The 18,823-nt window shown below is 38.0% G+C and overlaps 1 protein-coding gene across 2 annotated transcripts in view; it reads right to left on the reverse strand.

Moving 5' to 3' along the window:
• Nucleotides 1–249: 249 nt before the first annotated feature.
• The window catches only part of KAT6A (lysine acetyltransferase 6A), a 46,536-nt gene continuing 27,962 nt past the window's right edge, over nt 250–18,823 (reverse strand). For both annotated transcript variants that reach the window (XM_062596722.1, XM_062596723.1), the window contains 8 exons: nt 17,698–17,839; nt 17,079–17,240; nt 16,083–16,176; nt 14,111–14,342; nt 12,704–12,914; nt 11,006–11,692; nt 9,888–10,197; nt 250–5,409 (listed from right to left, as the gene is read on the reverse strand). In XM_062596722.1, the coding sequence (XP_062452706.1) occupies nt 2,822–5,409; nt 9,888–10,197; nt 11,006–11,692; nt 12,704–12,914; nt 14,111–14,342; nt 16,083–16,176; nt 17,079–17,240; nt 17,698–17,839 (4,426 nt within the window). In that variant the 3' untranslated portion in view covers nt 250–2,821. The remainder of the gene's footprint in view (nt 5,410–9,887; nt 10,198–11,005; nt 11,693–12,703; nt 12,915–14,110; nt 14,343–16,082; nt 16,177–17,078; nt 17,241–17,697; nt 17,840–18,823) is intronic.

The following is an 18,823-nucleotide window of genomic DNA, read 5'->3' on the forward strand; positions in this document are numbered from 1 at the left end:
TGGCTGACTCTGCAGAGAAGAATTTAAAACTAAAAATTCCTGGAGAAGCTTTCCAAGCTTTTCTTTTCCTTTTTTAAAAATCTTTCTCTGAGTAGAAACTGTAAATCGAAAATTAACATCGTCAGAGATTGTGCACCTAACTAAACTCCAGATCAAAAGACACACAGAGAACCATATTCCCAGGCCCAAATATCAGTGGGAGAGTTCAGTGCTCAAAGGAAAGAAAGAAATCCTCATGCACAACAGACATCCAAAATGGCTCAACATAATTTATTTTTTATGTTAAAATGTACAGAGTTCTTTTGAAAGTACTTGCTAGAAAGGGAAAAAAAAGTGATATTACATACAAGGAGAGGAAGGGAGACCATCTGGCCAGGAGCGCATGACATGGAGAATTACAAAGGCATCTAGGCACCCCTTCCCCTTAGCTTACAAGTCACCATGAACAAAGTACAAAGAGGTTACAAAACAGGAAAAGCAAATATAAACAGACAGGAATAGACTCAGCTTCATTTGTACATGCGGCTTTTAGAGGCATCTGGAGCTCCTATTCACACACTCTAAAGATCTCTTTAAAGAGAATTTTTATCTTTCTTAAAATAGTTTTTAATATTCTACAACAAAGATAAAAAATTTTAAAGATGGAATGAAATGAAAAAGCTCTTATTTTAAAAGGCATCAAAGTCACTAACAGTGAGAATTTTTTTTTAATTTCTTTTAGAAGATTACCCAAGTTATCTTGCTAAAAATACATTTTTTTTTTAAACAGAAGTGAAAAAATGGTAGGTACCAATATTACTGCGTTGGATAATTTCTTTTTATATATAGAAAAGAACATTTTTTTCTACAATAGTTCTACAGTCACAAAGGCTTGTGGAAAAGGGAGCTGCCCAATTGATTAAAAAAAAAAAACAAAAAAAAAAAAAAAAAAAAAACAAAACCAAACCAAACAGCAAACAAACTAAATTCACGGCCCTCATTTCAACAGCTTCTTCTCCCTTCTCAGACTCCAACCCAACCTGCACCCCCCTCCATCAACAAGGAAGCGGCAACACAGCTGAAGATCTAGAAAGGAGAGGGCAGCACAGTGCGCTTTCTACATGGGTGATTTGGAACTGGAATCATATATACAGAGAAATGGGGTCCTACACAGCCTTGTACATGCTCAAAATCAAAGAGAAATAAAAAGTGGAAGTTCTTTGTGTTCTGCTTTTTATGGTTAGCAGTTATAGGAGGAAAGTCCATTTTAGTGCATCTGAAGAAACCCCAACTTTCATTTGGATTCTTTTGGTTTAAAAACAAAAGAAATTAGTCTTATTAATGTGTCTTTCTACTTCATATACAACAACAACAACAACAACAACAACAAAAAAAGAACTTTACATTAAAGGGTGAATAATGCTGTCCCTTTTTGTATTGGGTGACATGCCAGCAGGTACTGTCTCTATCACAGAGCAGTGTAGCCAAAAAAAGAATGAATTGGATTATGCAGTAATAAACAGCAAAATCCCACTGTCTACATCATATTGTGGTGTTCGGACCATTTCACTCCAGTAAAACAGGCTGCTTCCCATCATTTCCCACATTATCTCAAAAGCGTGGCTATGCCCAAAGAACAGCGTCAAACAGCTGAAGAATCAGGGCAGGATCTGTTTAAACAACACTGACTCCCCCAGAAAGCGGCACATTCAGCAATTTCCTATCACGTACCAGGAAGGGAAGAGTGACAGGGATACCACAGGTTTCCTCTCAAGCCACTTAAAGCCTATAGTTCATCTTCCAAGAATAGGCAAGCAAAGATATTAAGAGGCAGACCACTGGAAACAGATGCTCTTGATCTCAGCCTGACTCCAAGGCTCCAAACCAACCCTCAACTTTTCAAAGTATATACTAAAATAGAGTTTGGAATTTCAGAGTTATGGCAGACTTGCAGGTCACCAAAACAAGAGCCTGCAACCATTTTCCTGTCATAATAGACAATAACCACCTTATCCTCCTCATAACTGCATGAGGGATCTGGAGATGCTCCTATGAGTTCAGTGACAGAAGGTGCACGTGTGTGCATGCATGCACATGTGCACGCATGTGTGCATTTCTGAATGGTGAATGGAATCATTTAAAAGTTCCATTATACTTTCAGAATGAAACATACAGATTATTTCAATTAATTCATCTACAGAAACACCAGTGTGAATAGAATTTATTGTTTACATATAACTCCAAATTTTAGTGAGGGTAACGGAGTCAGGGAAAGTTAATAATGAAAAAAATTTCCTGACTTGCAGAAATAAAGAGCTTCATTTATCCTCCGTGTCCCCTTCTGAGTCTCCCAATAAGTGCCTCCTGCTAGAAGTGGAAAATGCTAGGTGGGGTTTAGAGGGAAGGGTTGTTACCTTTTGAAATTTCAGACATTTTACATGACTGCAGCACTCGGAACTGCTTACAGAGGGGCACAGGAGAAGGAGAAGAACATACATTTGAAAAAAATTTAGAAAGATGATTTCATTGTTGCACATATTATGTCCAAGTGGTCAAAGTAAGGCTCCTTTAAATTATGAAAAGATTTTGTGCATGTTTTCCCCCTAAAAAACATTTTGTAAATGATTTTAGCTGTAAAATGTTTCAGGATTGTGAAGAAAACAAAAACCCAGAACAAAAAACAGAGACCAGGCTTTCTAAAAAATAAAATAAACCAAAGAAAATCCCTCTAAATCTACAGCAATATTTTAACTGGAAAAAGGTCCATTTTCTCTGGTTCGTCAGTATAAAAGGTTCCTTTATTTATATATATTTAAGTTTTTGGGTTGCAAGTTCATCTTGCTCATCTTCTCATGTACGGTCCATTGAGAGACTGCTTGGGTACCCCAGCAGCATTCATGTAGCTGTGATGGGAGGGACCAGTGTACATCATGTTTCCATGAGGATTTGGCTGCATAGGCTGCTGGGTATAGGCCTGGCTCCCCATCATTCCCATCTGCATCTGCATAGGATACTGTGCTGTCTGGTTCATGTAGGCAGGGTTACTATGGTAACTGCTGTTCATCATGGGCTGTGTCATTCTGTAGCTGTTCATGGCGTTCAGGGTGTTCATATTCATGGAATTAACATTGTAAGGGGTGGTTGGCATTAGGTTAACTCCCATGTTCATACCCCGTTGAACAGCTAATGTACGAGGGCCAGCCTGCATGGCAACTGCAGGTGGGCTGCGGCCATAGAGCTGCTGCTGGTGCGCAGTTGCGGAGGGCAGTGGTGCTGATTTGGAGCGAATGGAAATATGCCCTTTGACTGGCATTTGCCCCTGCAACCTCTGCGTATGTGGAATACCAATATTGGTAGCAGACATATTACACTGAAGCAGAGGTGACGTGAGGTTCATGGTGGTGGATGCCAAGTTTGGTGGGGGTGTCATGGTGGCTTGTGCTTGTGGTGTCCCAGCTAATGGATGAGAGGGAGCTAGCTGAGCTAATCCTGTGTTGGACAAAGAAACACTGGTTGCATAGGAAGTCACAGCAGGAGAATGGCTATAAGGCATGGCATGAGGGTCCATAATGGTGTTTGTCAGTTGCTGCAACTTGGCTAAACTGAATGTGGCTGATGGTTGTGAATAGCTCCCTGCCCCAAAATCCCCTGGAATCCTCTCATAGATACTTATGTTACCAGTGCTTCCTGATTCCGGTATTTCCATGATCATAGGTGCCGGAGTGAAGCTGTTGTTCATGCTACACTGAGACATTGGCGGTTGCTGCTGAGGTGGAGGTGGGGGCTGGGGCTGCTGTGATTGAGACTGTTGCTGTTGTGGCTGTGTTGTTGGTTGCTGGTTACTAGGAGGCCTTTCTACCACACAGCTTTGAGGTGACTTGATACTGCAGTTTGCTGCAGGCTGGACACTGCTTTGCTGCATCATGCTGCAACTGTTGCCAATGTTTGCCATTTGCTGAGTGACAACACAACTGTTCTGAGTGAGGCTGCTAGAAGACGACAATCCCCCGTAGGAACAGCTGCTCTGGGAAGAGTTATTTCCACAAATGCTGCCTCCCATAGTGGAGTCATAACTGCTGGGGTTTTCATAATTCTCTGTGGTGCTCTCAATGCTACCAAGGTCACTGAAGCCACTATCCACCACCTGCTGAGAGTGGTCTGATACAGAAGGCACATCCATCATGGGGCTGGTCTCCATGTTCTGCATAGAGGGTGCGGACAGAGATCCTTGTTCAGGACTTATCTGGGTGTAACTGCTCTCCAGAGCAGGCACATTTGGGCTGTTGACAGAACGCACAGACTGGCTGGGGTGAGACTGAACAGAGGATATTGGACTGTTGTGTTCTGAGGTCTGGCAATCTTCAACCATTGATATCTGAGGATCTTCCTCAGTCTGGGTGTAACTCTGCAGAGTCTGACAAGCTGCAAGAGTTTCTTCACAGTCCTGGTAAGCTACATCATGCTCATTGCTCTCCTCTTGTGTCAAGGACTGGACAGCTTGAACAGTTTCTAGATCTAGTTCACTATGAGGAATCTCCTCCTCCTCTTTTAATTCAATTAACCCTTCTTTATTACTTTGCTCTTCTTCATGATCATCTTCAGACCCAGGGACATGTTCTGAACCCACTGATGTCTCATTGGAAGCCTGCTCTTCCTCAGAATCCGCCTCTGCTTCATCTTTTCCCTTTGCATCCTCTCTACTGCTTGATATGCTTGTTTCTAAAAAACACTCTTGCACATCAGGCTCCTCCTTCACCCCTTCCTTCACAGGCTGTTCCTCCAATTCTTTCTTCTTCAGAGACTCCGGTTGACCATCATCTTCATCATCAGCATCATGGTCTTCATTCTGATTTGTCACTACTGTAACTTCTTCTTCTTCCTCATGGTCATGCTCAGGTTCTTCTAGTTCTTGCTGTTCTTCTTCTGATTGCCTTTGCTCTTCTAAAACCCTTGGCTTCTCCTCTACCTCCTCCTCTATTTCAGGCTCTTTAACTTCTGGCACTGGACTGCTGCTGCTGTCCACTGGAGAAACTGCCCTTACTTCACTGCTGGTTGCATCTTCCTCTTCCCCTTCTCCCACCTCTTCTGCTTCCATACTCGCATCTTCTTCTTTTCTTTCCTCAATAAGGGGCAACTCTTCTTTCTGCTCAACACTTTCTTCTGTATCTGAAATTTTGGGCTTACGCCCCGTTTTTGAGCTAGTTACCACTGCATCAACTCCCTCACTCTGAACTGACAGTGTCACTTTTTCCCGGTTCAGTTTAAAACCTGGTTTTCGACCAGGTCTTTTCTTCCAGTGGATTGGTTTTCGGCTTTTACCTTTCGGCCATCCCTTCTTCTTTTTCATGGGTGTAGAAGTATCTGGTTCCAGTGAAGAATCCTTTGCTTCACATTTTCTCAGCATGGATAATGGTTTCAAGGTTGGAGTGCCTGAAAACACAAACGGAAAGACACTGTTCAAATATTTTGTTTTACCTAAGCATTCATGGAAGCTTTCCCAAGCATCCCATCATGTTTATCAACTTCGTATACCAATAATAGCTTAGAGAAATATTGCAAAAGGGTAACAAGGAGCAAGGTCTGTTCACTAGGAATCACATTACGTGTTACATTTTCAAAGAACAAACATTTCTTTCTAGGTTTTGCATGGTTAGTGCTTAGAGCTTTTAATATACAATCCAAATTAAACACTAGGCTATATGATGAAGTCCTGGAAAGATCTGCCATCCATTGCAAATGTTATCTATACACTATCCTCACAAATGAAAACGTAACTTCATGTGTTCCCCTGCACTGGAACAATAAAAGCATGTTCACATTTAGATCTGTATTTCAGGCATCTGATGAAAAAACGTATTTCAACTTTTTGTCATGGCTTTTATTTTTAAATGCCACAGAAATACACAGATGCCGGAATTTGGCTGCAGAACGTTTTGTATCTGAGCAAACATTAAAAGGAAGCTGAATTCATTTCTTATCTGACTTTTATGTGATGGAACAATTTTTGCATTCCAGTGGCTTTCCAAATCCTAGGATACATTCATAGCTTATGTAACTAGAAAGAAATGCGATGTTTACTGAAAACTTACTGAACACTATAAGGCCTTCCCTGAGATAATTCTGTTTTGAACCCGTCAATTAGGATAATCAATGACTTTACACAACTGTTGGTAAATTGCTGCAATATTTAACCACTCACACTGGGAAATATTCACACCTTGCCTTCTGAACTTCTGACTTCAGATTCTAGATTTTCTTAATCTGATTTCAGATTAAATTTTCTTCTATCTGCTAGGCAGAGAATCTCTTGTATCTAAAAACAGTTCCCACACAAATAATTTGCAAACTTCTTAAGCCGTCCTTTTTCCTTTGCTTATAATCCAAGCTGATTGAATTTCTTGAATCTTATTTACTTATAAAATTTCCAGTGCCTTTATCAGCTCATGACTGGTCTTTGAACTATCGCAGTTTGTCAATACTTCTACCAAATGTAAATAACTGGGTAAAGACAGTAGAAGCAGCTAAAGAGAGATGACAGAATGTGCCTATGCTACTGAGATTTCCTGTTCATATATTAAAGGATTGTCTGAGTCTCTTTTGCTTTGAGCTAGGAAATCATGCCCAGCAAACTACTGGACAGGACCTTCAAATGCTCTCTCAAAAACCGTCAGTGCCATGCCCTCCACTTCATTTACCAAGTCCCCAAATTTCCTCACAGCTGCTACTTTACTGCTATTTTATAGACAGTAAAAACACCTCACAAAACACTAAGTAGATAACATCAATTACCCGTACTACCCAAACTGTAAGCTTAAAAAATGTGTCGTATTGTCTGACAAGATCTATTTTTCACAAACTAATGTTCAGTTGTATTAAGTAAATAACTATCGCTTGACTTTTTACTGAGTCACCAATCAGCCATCCTACTGTTTAAATCAGGATCAATGTCAGGGTAATGGGCGGATAGGTAACTGGTTCATCCCACTATCTGGATGTAAGATCAAATTTCCACCCCAAATTCAGACCAGATATAGCCACATTTTTGCCCTTTCTACCATCCCGAAAAATATTGCTGATTACATGCTATACAATTCCCAAGCATTAATTTAAAAGCTGTTGTAAATCCACACTTATGCAAAGAATTACACCAAGGTAAAATAGAATAATATATGCTCCAAGTAGACCACAAACACTTCTTACAAACTGATCAAAAAGTCAGCCGAGTTACTCTTGCCCTTTGCTCAAGTTTATGAAGTGAATGGGATGTTAGCAGTGTTCTAGGTTGTCAGAGGTTACAACATTCCTAGGAGATGAACTTACTCCTAGGAACGTTGTGACAGTTAGTCACTTACAAAAGAAAAATCACTTTCCATTGAAATGCTATCATTTTAAGCTAGAAATACATCATATATTATTTACTCTAAATATCTCTGACCATGAGCATCCTGTAAAAATTCAAGGTATTAAAGAAAAGAATACAAAACAAACACTGAGTTCAACAATCCCTTGAAGTCAGCCATTATCTGCCCTGTCAAAGATTTAATATTTTTGAGAATACAAAAACAAAAGTCAATGATCTTATGATGGTCGGCCCTTATTATAAGGCAATATTTTTATCATATGCAGTTGACTCTGTCCTTGCAAAGCAATATGGATTTTATGACCACTCAAAATTTCATCAACCTTGTTTTCAAGGATGTTGAGATACACACATGCTCATTCAGATGACTTCGCTAAAAGAGTATGCGGTTAAGCTTGGAAAGAAAATCCTTACAGTTTTCTACCTGTAAGTTTTACTCCAAATGAGAACCAGGAAAAACAAAATAACATCGTCAACCTATTAAAGGACTTTACCTTCTCCCATGCAACATTAACAAAATCGCACAGAAATGTTAGAATATAGGAAGGTTTATTTATTTTCTACAGCACAGAACACATTCTGTCTTCAGAATGCCAAATCCTTTTAAAATACTGACCTAAAATCATAACACCACACTATCTATTCTCACTTTGTCCCCAACAGCAATCAGAACCAATGCAAATTCTTATCAGACACCAGATTTCAGAGACTGAAATGTTACATCTCAGGGAATTTATAAAACAACTTCCATGCATTGCCTTAACCAGAGATGAAATTCTCATGGAAAAATCTAAGCCAAACCACTCTTAGAATATTTTTTTTAAAAAAGTACAAGCAGGTTTCTGTAGCAAAGGTAAAACTTCTAAAGAAACTAAGCTTCCTATAAGCACTGCTAACTCTTGTAGTTATGATAGAATATTCTAAATTTGAACCAAGTAAAAGTGACTGCAATAACATATTTGTGAATTGTCACAAAGCAGTGAACGCCCCTCCCACAACAGCATAATTCTTTATTCAAAATGGCCAGTAATAAGCTATTTGCGATGACTAAATCATTACCCTCATTCACTAACATTGTTTAGATAAAATACATTATATTTTCTTTCATTCTATTTTCTTTAAGATCACTACAGTTTTGCTGTATTTGTGTAAAGGCATTTGTGTCAGAGGCATAAAAAGCAAACAGATACCGTATGATTTGAGAAGCAGAAATACGCTATAACAGTGGGCTTATTACTCACACTCTGTTACCTTAGAGTTAAGCGACAAATATGTAGAAGTTCAGGGAAAAAAGCAAGTGATTTGACAACAGGGAATAAGAAGCACTGAATTACAAGGAGAGAGTAGGAAAGTAAAGTATTTATAAAGTAGGTGAGCAAGAATTTTATCACTGTAGTTTGTAACAGGTGCAACTTAAAACAGTGGTTTTCCAAATACCATGCATAACTCCTGGGGATTATGAACTATCTGTAACCTGTAAAAGCTTGTTTAAAAAAAAATGACAGCTTAAATACCATTGTACTTTATAAGGTACAGTCTTATTAATGGTGAATTTATAATAATTTATCATTTGTACAGTCTTATTAATGGTGCAGGAGTACCACAAGATATATTTCATGAGTAATCAGATCAGAATAGAATTAACAAAACAGAAGTACAGTATGTGTTGACTGGAGACAAATTTCCACTGAGCAGCAAACTTAACTCTGCATTAACATACGTTTGCACTCAGTTTACATAGTTATATTTTATTATAAGGATTTAAGCTTAATTAATAATCACATTGATATTTTCAGCATTTAAGTACCTTTAGAGAAAAATTCTCTTCTGCTAATTACAGGCCAACTGAAAGCCGTAAATAATGGGCTAGTTCCAGTAACGATCATTTACAGTGGAATAAAAACATCATACATCTCTCTCATACAGTTCTCTATTTTTAACTGCTGCTCGCCTTGCACAATGTAGGCCATCAAGAAGTTCTCTTGGGAACATGATGCAATAACAGAATAAGAGAGATTACTAAAATGTTTATTTTGCATCTTCCATGCACACAAAATAAAAATATTTGGTTGGAACTGGTTATTTTATAAACTGAAAGTTCAGAGAACTTTAAGGAGATGTGAAGAGCTGAGAGGAGGGACATGCAATTTGATGAAGAACAATATCCTGAAATGGATCACTTGTTATTTCTCTTTGTCTTTGTTGGGGGAATCTGAGGGCTCTTTAATTCGTTTCTGCTTTATTTCTATAAAGTGATCCTATTGCAAAACCTTTTAAACAACCACAGATATCAATTCCACTGGAAAAGCTGAATCTGAAAATGACCTCTTATCAGTTCATTGGTGATGAGACAGTTAAACACAAGCACCATGTTTTCATGAGACTTTGGAATATTTTAGGCTGGTGTGACTGGTAATTTACACCTAACTCTATATTTTCGCTGGAACTTACGAAGCAAGGTAAACAACTTCCATCATCAGCTATTATCATATGACACTGAGACACTCTTATCTATATCAAACTTCCAACTGCACACCATTAAACATACCATTAGTGTCATCAGACTCCTCCTCATCTTTGGACTTCCTCTTAGAAGGTCTGCGCCTGAGGGTGTCTTGTGGGGGTAAGTGCCGAAAGTATCCACTAGGCAAAAGTTCGTTCTCCTCATCCTCTTCCTCTTCCTCTTCCTCCTCCTCAATCTCAAAGGTAGGTTCTAATCGGGGCATTGGTCGTTCAGAGTCTGAGTCCTCAAATGGTTCATCCAGCACTTCTGTGGTCTCAGAGATCGTTTCAGTGACAACACTGCTATTATGGTGCTTACGCTTGCGGACCCGCCTCTTCCGATGAAGAATTGGTTTCTGAAAGGTGGGAGAACACACAATATTTTTAATCATACGTAGCTGAAATACAACACTGCTAAACAGAAAATATGAACTTCAGAGTTCATCATTAAACAGGACCAGAGAGGTCCTTTCTGGAATCCAGAATTCACAGAAAACACTGACCAGCACCTGCCTTCAGTTAGACAGATGTTGAATACAATGCTAGACAACTGATTTCTCTCAAGATTAGTAAATTGGCATCAGTGTAATGGTAGAATTCATTTAAACAGCTGAAGCTTAATAACCCATCCATGACTTTATACACAACAGTTAAAAGTTCAGTCATTACAACACAGATATGAACAGTTTACAATGAGCTGCAAAGATGATACAGAAGATAACTTTTTATTGCAGCATCCCATGAAAAGAGGAATTTCTTGGCCATGTTTATAGAATTCACTTCACCAAGGTATATTATTCCAAAGCCTTCATGCCATAATTTTAGTTGTTTAGGCAATGTTTGTGTTTTGAAAGCTTCTTTTACAAGTAGGACTTACCTGTATTTATTTGGTGTGACTGAATACATCTTTAAGAACTAAGGTGAGAAAAATCAAAAGCACAAATAGCAGAAAGTTCTCTTCAGCCACTATACCATTGTTTCTCTAGAGAAAATAGCCCTGCAGACATTTCTGGAAAAAAAAACTGTGCAGATGCTACTTGTACACTTAATACACATTTCATGAGCTGCATTGACCCTCCAGACATGCAGTCTGCTTTCTCAGTATGTTGGTGCTAATCTAGTCAGAGAAAAAAGAAAGAAGAAGAAAGAAAAGAAAGTACACACCTTCCGTTTTAATGTTGGCTTTGTAAGAACTGGTGGAGAGTTTGATCGTGGACTCAGAGGCTCATCATCTTCCTCTTCACTACTTTCACTGAAACACCTCAGAAGTGTACTATCACTGTAGCGGCGGGGTAATCTGTCACAGTCTTCTGAGAATCTGCACTTCAATGGCTCAGTGTTCTTTTTCAGCTGCCCTCTCCACCTTTCCATATCTTCACTGTACCGCCGACGGGGTATTGCAGATTTTTCGCCCTTGCCATACTGCCCCTGGGAAACTACAGATTTTTCCTCATCTTCAGCATACCGGCCCCTTGGGACTGGAGATTTCTCCTCACATTCACCACATCTTCCCTGTAAGGCTGCTGACTTCTCCTCACATTCACTGCAACGGCCTCGTGAGGCTGCTGACTTTTCCTCACATTCACTGCAACGCCCGCTGGGAACTGCTGTCTTCTCCTCAATTGGCAATTTTGGTTCTTTCTCACAAAAAGGCTCCCGCAGTTTTTTGCCCTTGCGGCTCCATCGACCTCTTCGTGATGGCTGACTGTTTGCAGGAAGACTATCCAGAGGAAGAATGTGCTTGCCTGGCCGTGTAGAATTGGCTGGAGCAACAACATCTGGCTTTTTTTCATTCTCTGTAGGAGAATAAGGCTCTTGTTCTTTCTTCTCCCATGATACAGATTTTACCATCTGATTCAAACAAAAACAAATAGGTTTCACACTTCCCATTTAAGTATACATGTCTATCCTAAATTCTATTCAGTGGAAGCTTCTGAGCAAAAAGGAACAGAAAACAAATGCACTCAGAAAAGTTTATAAGAACAGTGACAAACAAATTGACCCTACAAGATTCTGATAGTGCTGGCTGTAACTCCTTCCCCTCTCAAGTGATAATGTATCTCAATTAGCTTCCTGACAGGTGACCTCAGTCGGCAACAGCCACCCAGTGGCCTGCTGGAATGCAAACATCGTCTTGCTACGCCCAAACACAGTATTTATACATTTTCAAGAAAAAGTGAGATAAGAGATTTTTTGAAGCTATTTTTTGGGGGTAACAAAGCATGATTAATTTAAATGCAGTAACAGTGCACAATTTGCCTTTCAGAAACAGTAATCTAGTCAGTTCTTATCGCCTGATGCAAGAGTGTAACCCTTTGAGAATAGCAGCCTGTATTTCAGGAATTTTCACTGCTCTGTGTACAGTGATTAAGCATCAAAGCTATTACTGGCTCAGTGAAAACACATAGCAAAAAGTTTTTGATGGAAAAATGTTAAGCATTTAGTTGACTGATCTTTACTTATGCTACTTGTCACTTATGGAACAACTGTGTGCTTTCAAACCTAATCCCATTTCAAAAATTTGATGAGAGTCAAAGGCTGCTTGAGTGCAGAGGTTCTTTGTTTTTGTTTTGTTTGTTTGCTTTTTTGTTTCTTACACCGAAAAAATGCATTAAAGAGAGAAGATTCCTTAAGATAGACAGACATGAACCTTCCTCCAGATACTGCTTCACTGATTTTCCTATTTTTAGTTTCTCATCTGAAACTATAAAGATGCATATACTAATCATGACTGCAATGCATTTTATGATCATACAACATGCCCAAGCTTCTCATTCAAAACTTTGTTAGCATCATCTGTGAAAGCACAAGAGCACTGAACATAAACTACACATCACATAAGATTAATAGATTCACTCTTACACTGGCCTCTGGATCTTTTTCTTTCTGCTGTTGTTGCTCCTCATTTTCCCCATCCTCCATCTCCTCTTCCTCATCCTCGGAGACAACTGAGTTGGAAACTATAACAGGTGTCCAACGCAGACATTCTGCGTCCACATCTATGGGTCGGACATTAGTTCTAAGCTTTGCCATATGTTCCTGGATGAGCTTCTCCCGACGAATGATCACAAATCTAAACAGCAATAACACATTGATCAACAGTAGGCTATATGCTATACATGTTATCATGTACAATAGATATAAAACAAAATATGATAGAAACAAAAATCTCTTTACTCTCAAGCAGTGCTATGTGAAAAACTTCAGAGTGGACAGAAAGACTAGGATAGCTCATTAAGGTTCTACAATCTGCAGTATCTTCAGACTGACAGATAAGGCATCTTAAAACTGAGAAAATTCTTCTTTACATTTTTTGCTTATGGTGAAGCCATTATCCTTATATGGGTAACATTCCGCTGCAGACTATGGGTTTTGTTATATGTTAAATGGACAGAGGGTTTGTCACCTGGGAAACAGACAATCTAAAGTGAAAGATGCCAAATGTCAGTTACATGAGACATGCAGAGTTTGAATGATAGTAAAAGAAATGCCTTAAAAAAAATTACCTTCCCACTATCCAGTATGTTTTATTCAGGTGGCTAGGATTAATATCACTGATTATTTTTGTAATGTAAAGTAGAATGCATATTGTAAAACAAGAACATAAAACACTTCTCAAAATTTTGAAATTTCCAAATCACTTTCAAGTAGTAACAAAACACAACGAAATACAATCCCACTCCCCAAAACTGCTACTGTCTGAACCAAGAACAACAATTCTGAATATCTCACTTGACTGGTACATGCAGCTACCCAAGCAAAATATCTCTATCCTATATCCACACACCTCATTTCTCCCAGTGATCTGTCCCACTGTAAGATTTCCATGTTAACTCCAACAGTTAATGGCATCTTTGACATACAAAAAAGGAGGAGGAAAAAACTGGCCACTCAGCCACTGGTAAAAAAGGATGAGGAGGGCAACAACTTCTCCTAGAGATCCTACTGTTCCATTTTGAGATGGCAGACTGATTATGCAGGTGGACCCTGAAAAAACATGGCCAAAAGACTGGCTTGCTTTCTCTCACAGCTGGAAATGACTCAGAAGTTCCATAATCTCAGAGTTTCACAGCTAGTAAGCTGGTGTAACTTTGGCATTGAACAGTTCTTGACTCTCATAAGCATCACGCATCTCAACAGCCAATATTTGGGCACATAAGTGTTAAACAAAAATCAAGCCTATAGATGTGATTTGCCTCCAAATACCATTCAACTTTACTGAAATCCTTCTGAAGCTATCTGGAAACACAACAGGACTACCGTACTCACTGATCACTACGGAAGTCAAGCATTCGCAGGTGGTGCAGAGTGGAAGTGATATCTTGAGGACAGATTCCAGTCAATTTACTCAACTTCTTGATGCTTAATTGCTTATCACGTTGATGATAAAGGCACTCCAATATTACACTTTTCCAATAAGCCATATATGAGAGTCGCCCCAGATCTGACAGTGGCTTCTCTGGTGATCCTGCTTGACCCTCACGCTTTGAAAGTAGGTAGCCTAAAGAAATGCAACAAAAAAATTTCACAAAGCTGCCACATACAGCTACTATTTCCTGTCACTGCACTTCTACAAAGACGTTTTTCCAGAAGGTAGCTGAACGCTACTTAAAAGATACTACAGTTTTGAAGGATACACTGCATGATCAAGCCAACTTTTTTCAGTTCAGATATCTGTTATTAAGGTATTTGAGAGATACACAGTAATAGAGTAAGAGATTTCTAAACTACACTGCCTTTGATCATGGGCAATGCCACGAGATGGCAGCAGTTGCCTATCTTGAAACTGTAATGACACAAAAGCACATTAATCCTGCTTCACAAGCACTGAACAGGAAGTACAGAAACAGTATAGGGTCTTCTGAATATCTTTGAATTTTCAACTCTGCCAATGAAGTCATTAAGTCATTTAAAAGAAACCTGACCTTTTGACAGTGAGGGTTATTTTGGCTTTAGAAAGAAATAAAAGATTTGAAGGTAAGTAAGTTTGAGAAGTTGCTAACAGCATATCACAGAATCACAAAATGGTTGAGGTGGAAGGGACCATTAGAGATCATCAAGGCCCACCCCCCTGCTTAAGCAGGATCACCTAGACCAGATTGCCCAGGACCCTGTAATAACTTAATAATAACTTGTAACAACAAGCAATGACTTGTGACTTCTGACAATTATTTTATATATGTGAAACAAATTAATTTGGCATAAAATTCAATTGCAATAGTAATTTTGAAGATGGTAGAGGGAAAACACATATTTTAACCATGTAAAACTAAAATGGCAAAATATGTTATTGAAAATTCTCTACTATAAAACTTATGGCCAGACTGGACAGTATCAAGCTCTAACTACAGAGCTTTAAATGATCTGAGAATGTCATACACTACACAGCTCCAATAAAAGAGAGGTTTTATCATCCCCAGTATGACACCCCACTCCCCCAAAAAAGAAAGGAAAAAAAAAAAAAAGATGAAAAATTCACAAGTATGTCTTCCCATTGCTGGTTTGAAAGAGCCAAAATTTGTTCCTTTTTCACGAAATACCACTGACTTCCTTTGTTACGCCAGTGTTTTAAGGAAAACAGCTTATCTACAGAGGGAAATTTACCAGCAAAAGTATTCTCGTATAATTATACCAGCAGGATTTTTCCTCTGGATGTTAAGCCCAAGATTAGCATGTCCTCTGAGAGGGATCAGTAAAAGAGTATTATAGTTACGGTGGTAAGTTTTCCAGTGAACTTACTGAAATCCATGTATGAATTTCAGAACCGTTTGAGTATTTCAGAGCCTAAATATAGCTGTTCTTATTACTCTCGACGGCTAAATCAAATTCTAATTATGACGACTTGTTTGCTCAAGGCATTCATTCACTTAATCTAGCTGCTGAAATTTTGGAATTCTGTAGTTTTAGAGTCGATTTCTTGTAATAAGAACTACACGCAGAAGGCAAGCTTTTGGTAAAAACACTACACTGCCATATGCCTATATTTCTAGCTATATTTCTAATTTCTATCACAAGACACTTGCACAAGAAACATGAAAATTAGAAGGAAAGTGATCAACTTGCCTTCAGCATTTTAGTCTTCTACCAAAAAACAGTAAGTTATAAGTTCACATGATTTTGTGAGCTTTCACATCCTTTGTCCTGAGATATTTTTACTTTAAAAAATATCCTTTTCCATAGTTAACCTTTTCTTTAACATATGAAAAGACAAAGACAAAAAAGAGAAGAAAGAGATTCTTACTGAAATCAATTAGGAATCTGCCATAGCCCTTACGCTGGTATTGTGGAAGAATCATTATACAGGAAACATTGTACTTCTGTTGGCAGTGTTTCTCCTGTTGGGAAAAAAAAAAAAAAAAAAAAAAAAGCAAATTTTAAAAACAAAAGACCAGTGAGAAATAGTAGAAAGTTTCTCTGAGCAAGGCTATAATTACTTTTATGGTAGAAACTGAGAATGAAAGCCAAAGTCAAAACTCCTTACTGACAGCAACGAATGTGAGCAAAGGAAAGACTTCAGTAGAAAAGACAGAACAATATCAAATCTGTTACCATCATTAAAACCAGTAGTTCAAGAAAAGAAAACAAATGAGACTGACATTAACTACTTGGATGCACTACAGTAAAGAACATGGGCTACACTACAGTATTATGGTGAATCTTTAAGTATTTCAAATTTATAACTGTAACAAAGAAAAATCTTTCAATGTTTAGAACAGCAGTTCTGAGAAAATAAAAAGCTTACATTAAAGCTATTCAAAAAAGGCAAACAATTACACAGTTACAGATAAGACACTTAAAAATTGGTTCATCTGAAATATTTTCCCCATTGTGAAAAGAGGAAGGAACAAGGGAGGTGCGAACTTCAATTTTGGAAAACAAGTTTATTTACCAAAGGGAAAATGAGGTGGAACTACACGGTAACAATGTTTATCTCAAAAGCAGTACTATCCATCATCACCATGGGAATAGGAACTCATTTAAAGACTTTTCCCTTTGAGCTACAAGTTGCAGTACAAGTTCCTTAGAGAGTAAACGCTATTCAACATTACGAGGAAACTTGGTTTTTATTAGTTGATGCAGGTTTTCTAATGCAATTTAGGTAAACTCTCTGCGTAACAGAGTTACATGTCATACTATATAAAATGCTAAAGTCAAAAATCACAGCAATTAAAACACTTTGAAGCAACATTTTTCACGTAGTAGATGCCACCCCCAGTCTGAAGTACTTAATACTTGCCTTGGAGAAGTAGCCGACAAGGTGACAGCCCTTGACATCATTCTGCGTCAGCACGTAGAAAAGAAATGGTTCCACATCATAGTAGAGGGTCTTATGATCCAGGAAGAGTTTGGCTAACAAGCACAAATTCTGGCAGTAAATAGTGCTGACATTGCCATCAACCTTATTGAAATGAAGAAAAAAATACATCATTCCATTTGCTGTCACACAAGAACCCGCCTTATATGGGCATCCAGGTAGGTTTGAAGCACCTAGCATGACTTCCATGTCAAAGGTAGCATCTCAAAGGATTCCAACTAAAGGATTCCAACTTTCACAACATAAGGGCTGGGGCTTAGTCACTATTACTTTCATTAGCTTAAAGAAGAAATTAAAACTCATTTTCCTAAAATTAAGAAGCATTTGTACAAAACAAGCCTTTTTATATGTTTAATGAATGAATAATCTATATATGAGATCAGTAGCCAGTGCTTGCTGGTAGTTCTTCATTCTTAGCAACTGAATGTTTCAAGAAAGGAGACTTTTAGGACTATGTAACACTCATCTCACTACTGGGTGTTAAAAGACCCTATTTTAGAGGAGGGGAAAAAAAAGTGAGTAGCTTAATTTCCTAACTTACCTCAAAGACTGAAATATTGTTTTTTCTGTAAATTTCATTGGCGGGGGGATGAAACCAGCCACATTTTTTCATATGTTGCTGGAGAATAGTTCTGCTTTTCATATACTTTAGACAGAATTCACAAAGGTACAGCTTGGGTAGCCTATAAGCAGAGGTAAAGAAAAAATAAAGACTCAATATTTTTTGTATAAAACTTCTCAGTCCTGAAGATACAGAACTTGATGAAAACAAAGTTAGTAATATAGAACTTAAATGTGTGCTAATCAGGCTAAAAAATAAACTCTAACATACTTAAAACCACAACATTTATTTACTCTATAAAAAATAGAGCTTTAAATATAAATATATTTAATGTTCTGCATAATTACCTTTACACTATAAAGTTAGATTAGAAGAAATATATGCATTAACTAAAATCTTGGAGAAATAACAAAAAATAACAGTTTTGCACTAGTAAAAATAAGGTGGATTAGGCAGATAAATGATTGCTATTTTCTACCTCCCAACCCCCATAACAGAGAGTATGCATGTACCCATGGACAATGGGTCACAACCCCCACCTCCTTTTTTTCTTTTTTTTTTTTCCTTCTTTTTTCTGTTTAAAAACAGAACTATTATATCCAAATTCTTCATGTCAGTGTAGTACATAAGTGTCCCAATATTTTGTGATTTAACTCCATTTACATACTCTGGCTTGAGAATCAATGCCTTTTTCATTGACCTTCAATGCCTTTAACAGAGCTAAAATAATTCCTGACAACAGATCATTTGCCCACATTACTGATAAAAGGAATTTTATTTCATTTTGTCTCTCCAGCTATGATCCTTCTAAAGTTGGCAGTTATTTACAGTTCAGACAGTTTGCAAAGCTCTTAAGCAAGAGAACATCAGAAGAACTAAATGAGTATCTCAGCACAATCTTTCAGACGCTAAAAAATGCAATATTAAACACTTAAGGTTCAGTTGCGCTAGAGTACAATAACTGAAATATAATTCATACAGCATAAAAATGATACATCAAATTCATTCTTGCTAAGTTTCGACTTACTGTTCTTCTTTCAAAGCTTAAGATAGTATACAGCCATTTCAAGCTCTAACAGATCATTTTATATAAAGTTAACATCTT

Source organism: Rhea pennata, chromosome 28 (genome assembly GCF_028389875.1).
Source record: "Rhea pennata isolate bPtePen1 chromosome 28, bPtePen1.pri, whole genome shotgun sequence".
In the NCBI taxonomy this organism is placed as follows: Eukaryota; Metazoa; Chordata; class Aves; order Rheiformes; family Rheidae; genus Rhea; species Rhea pennata.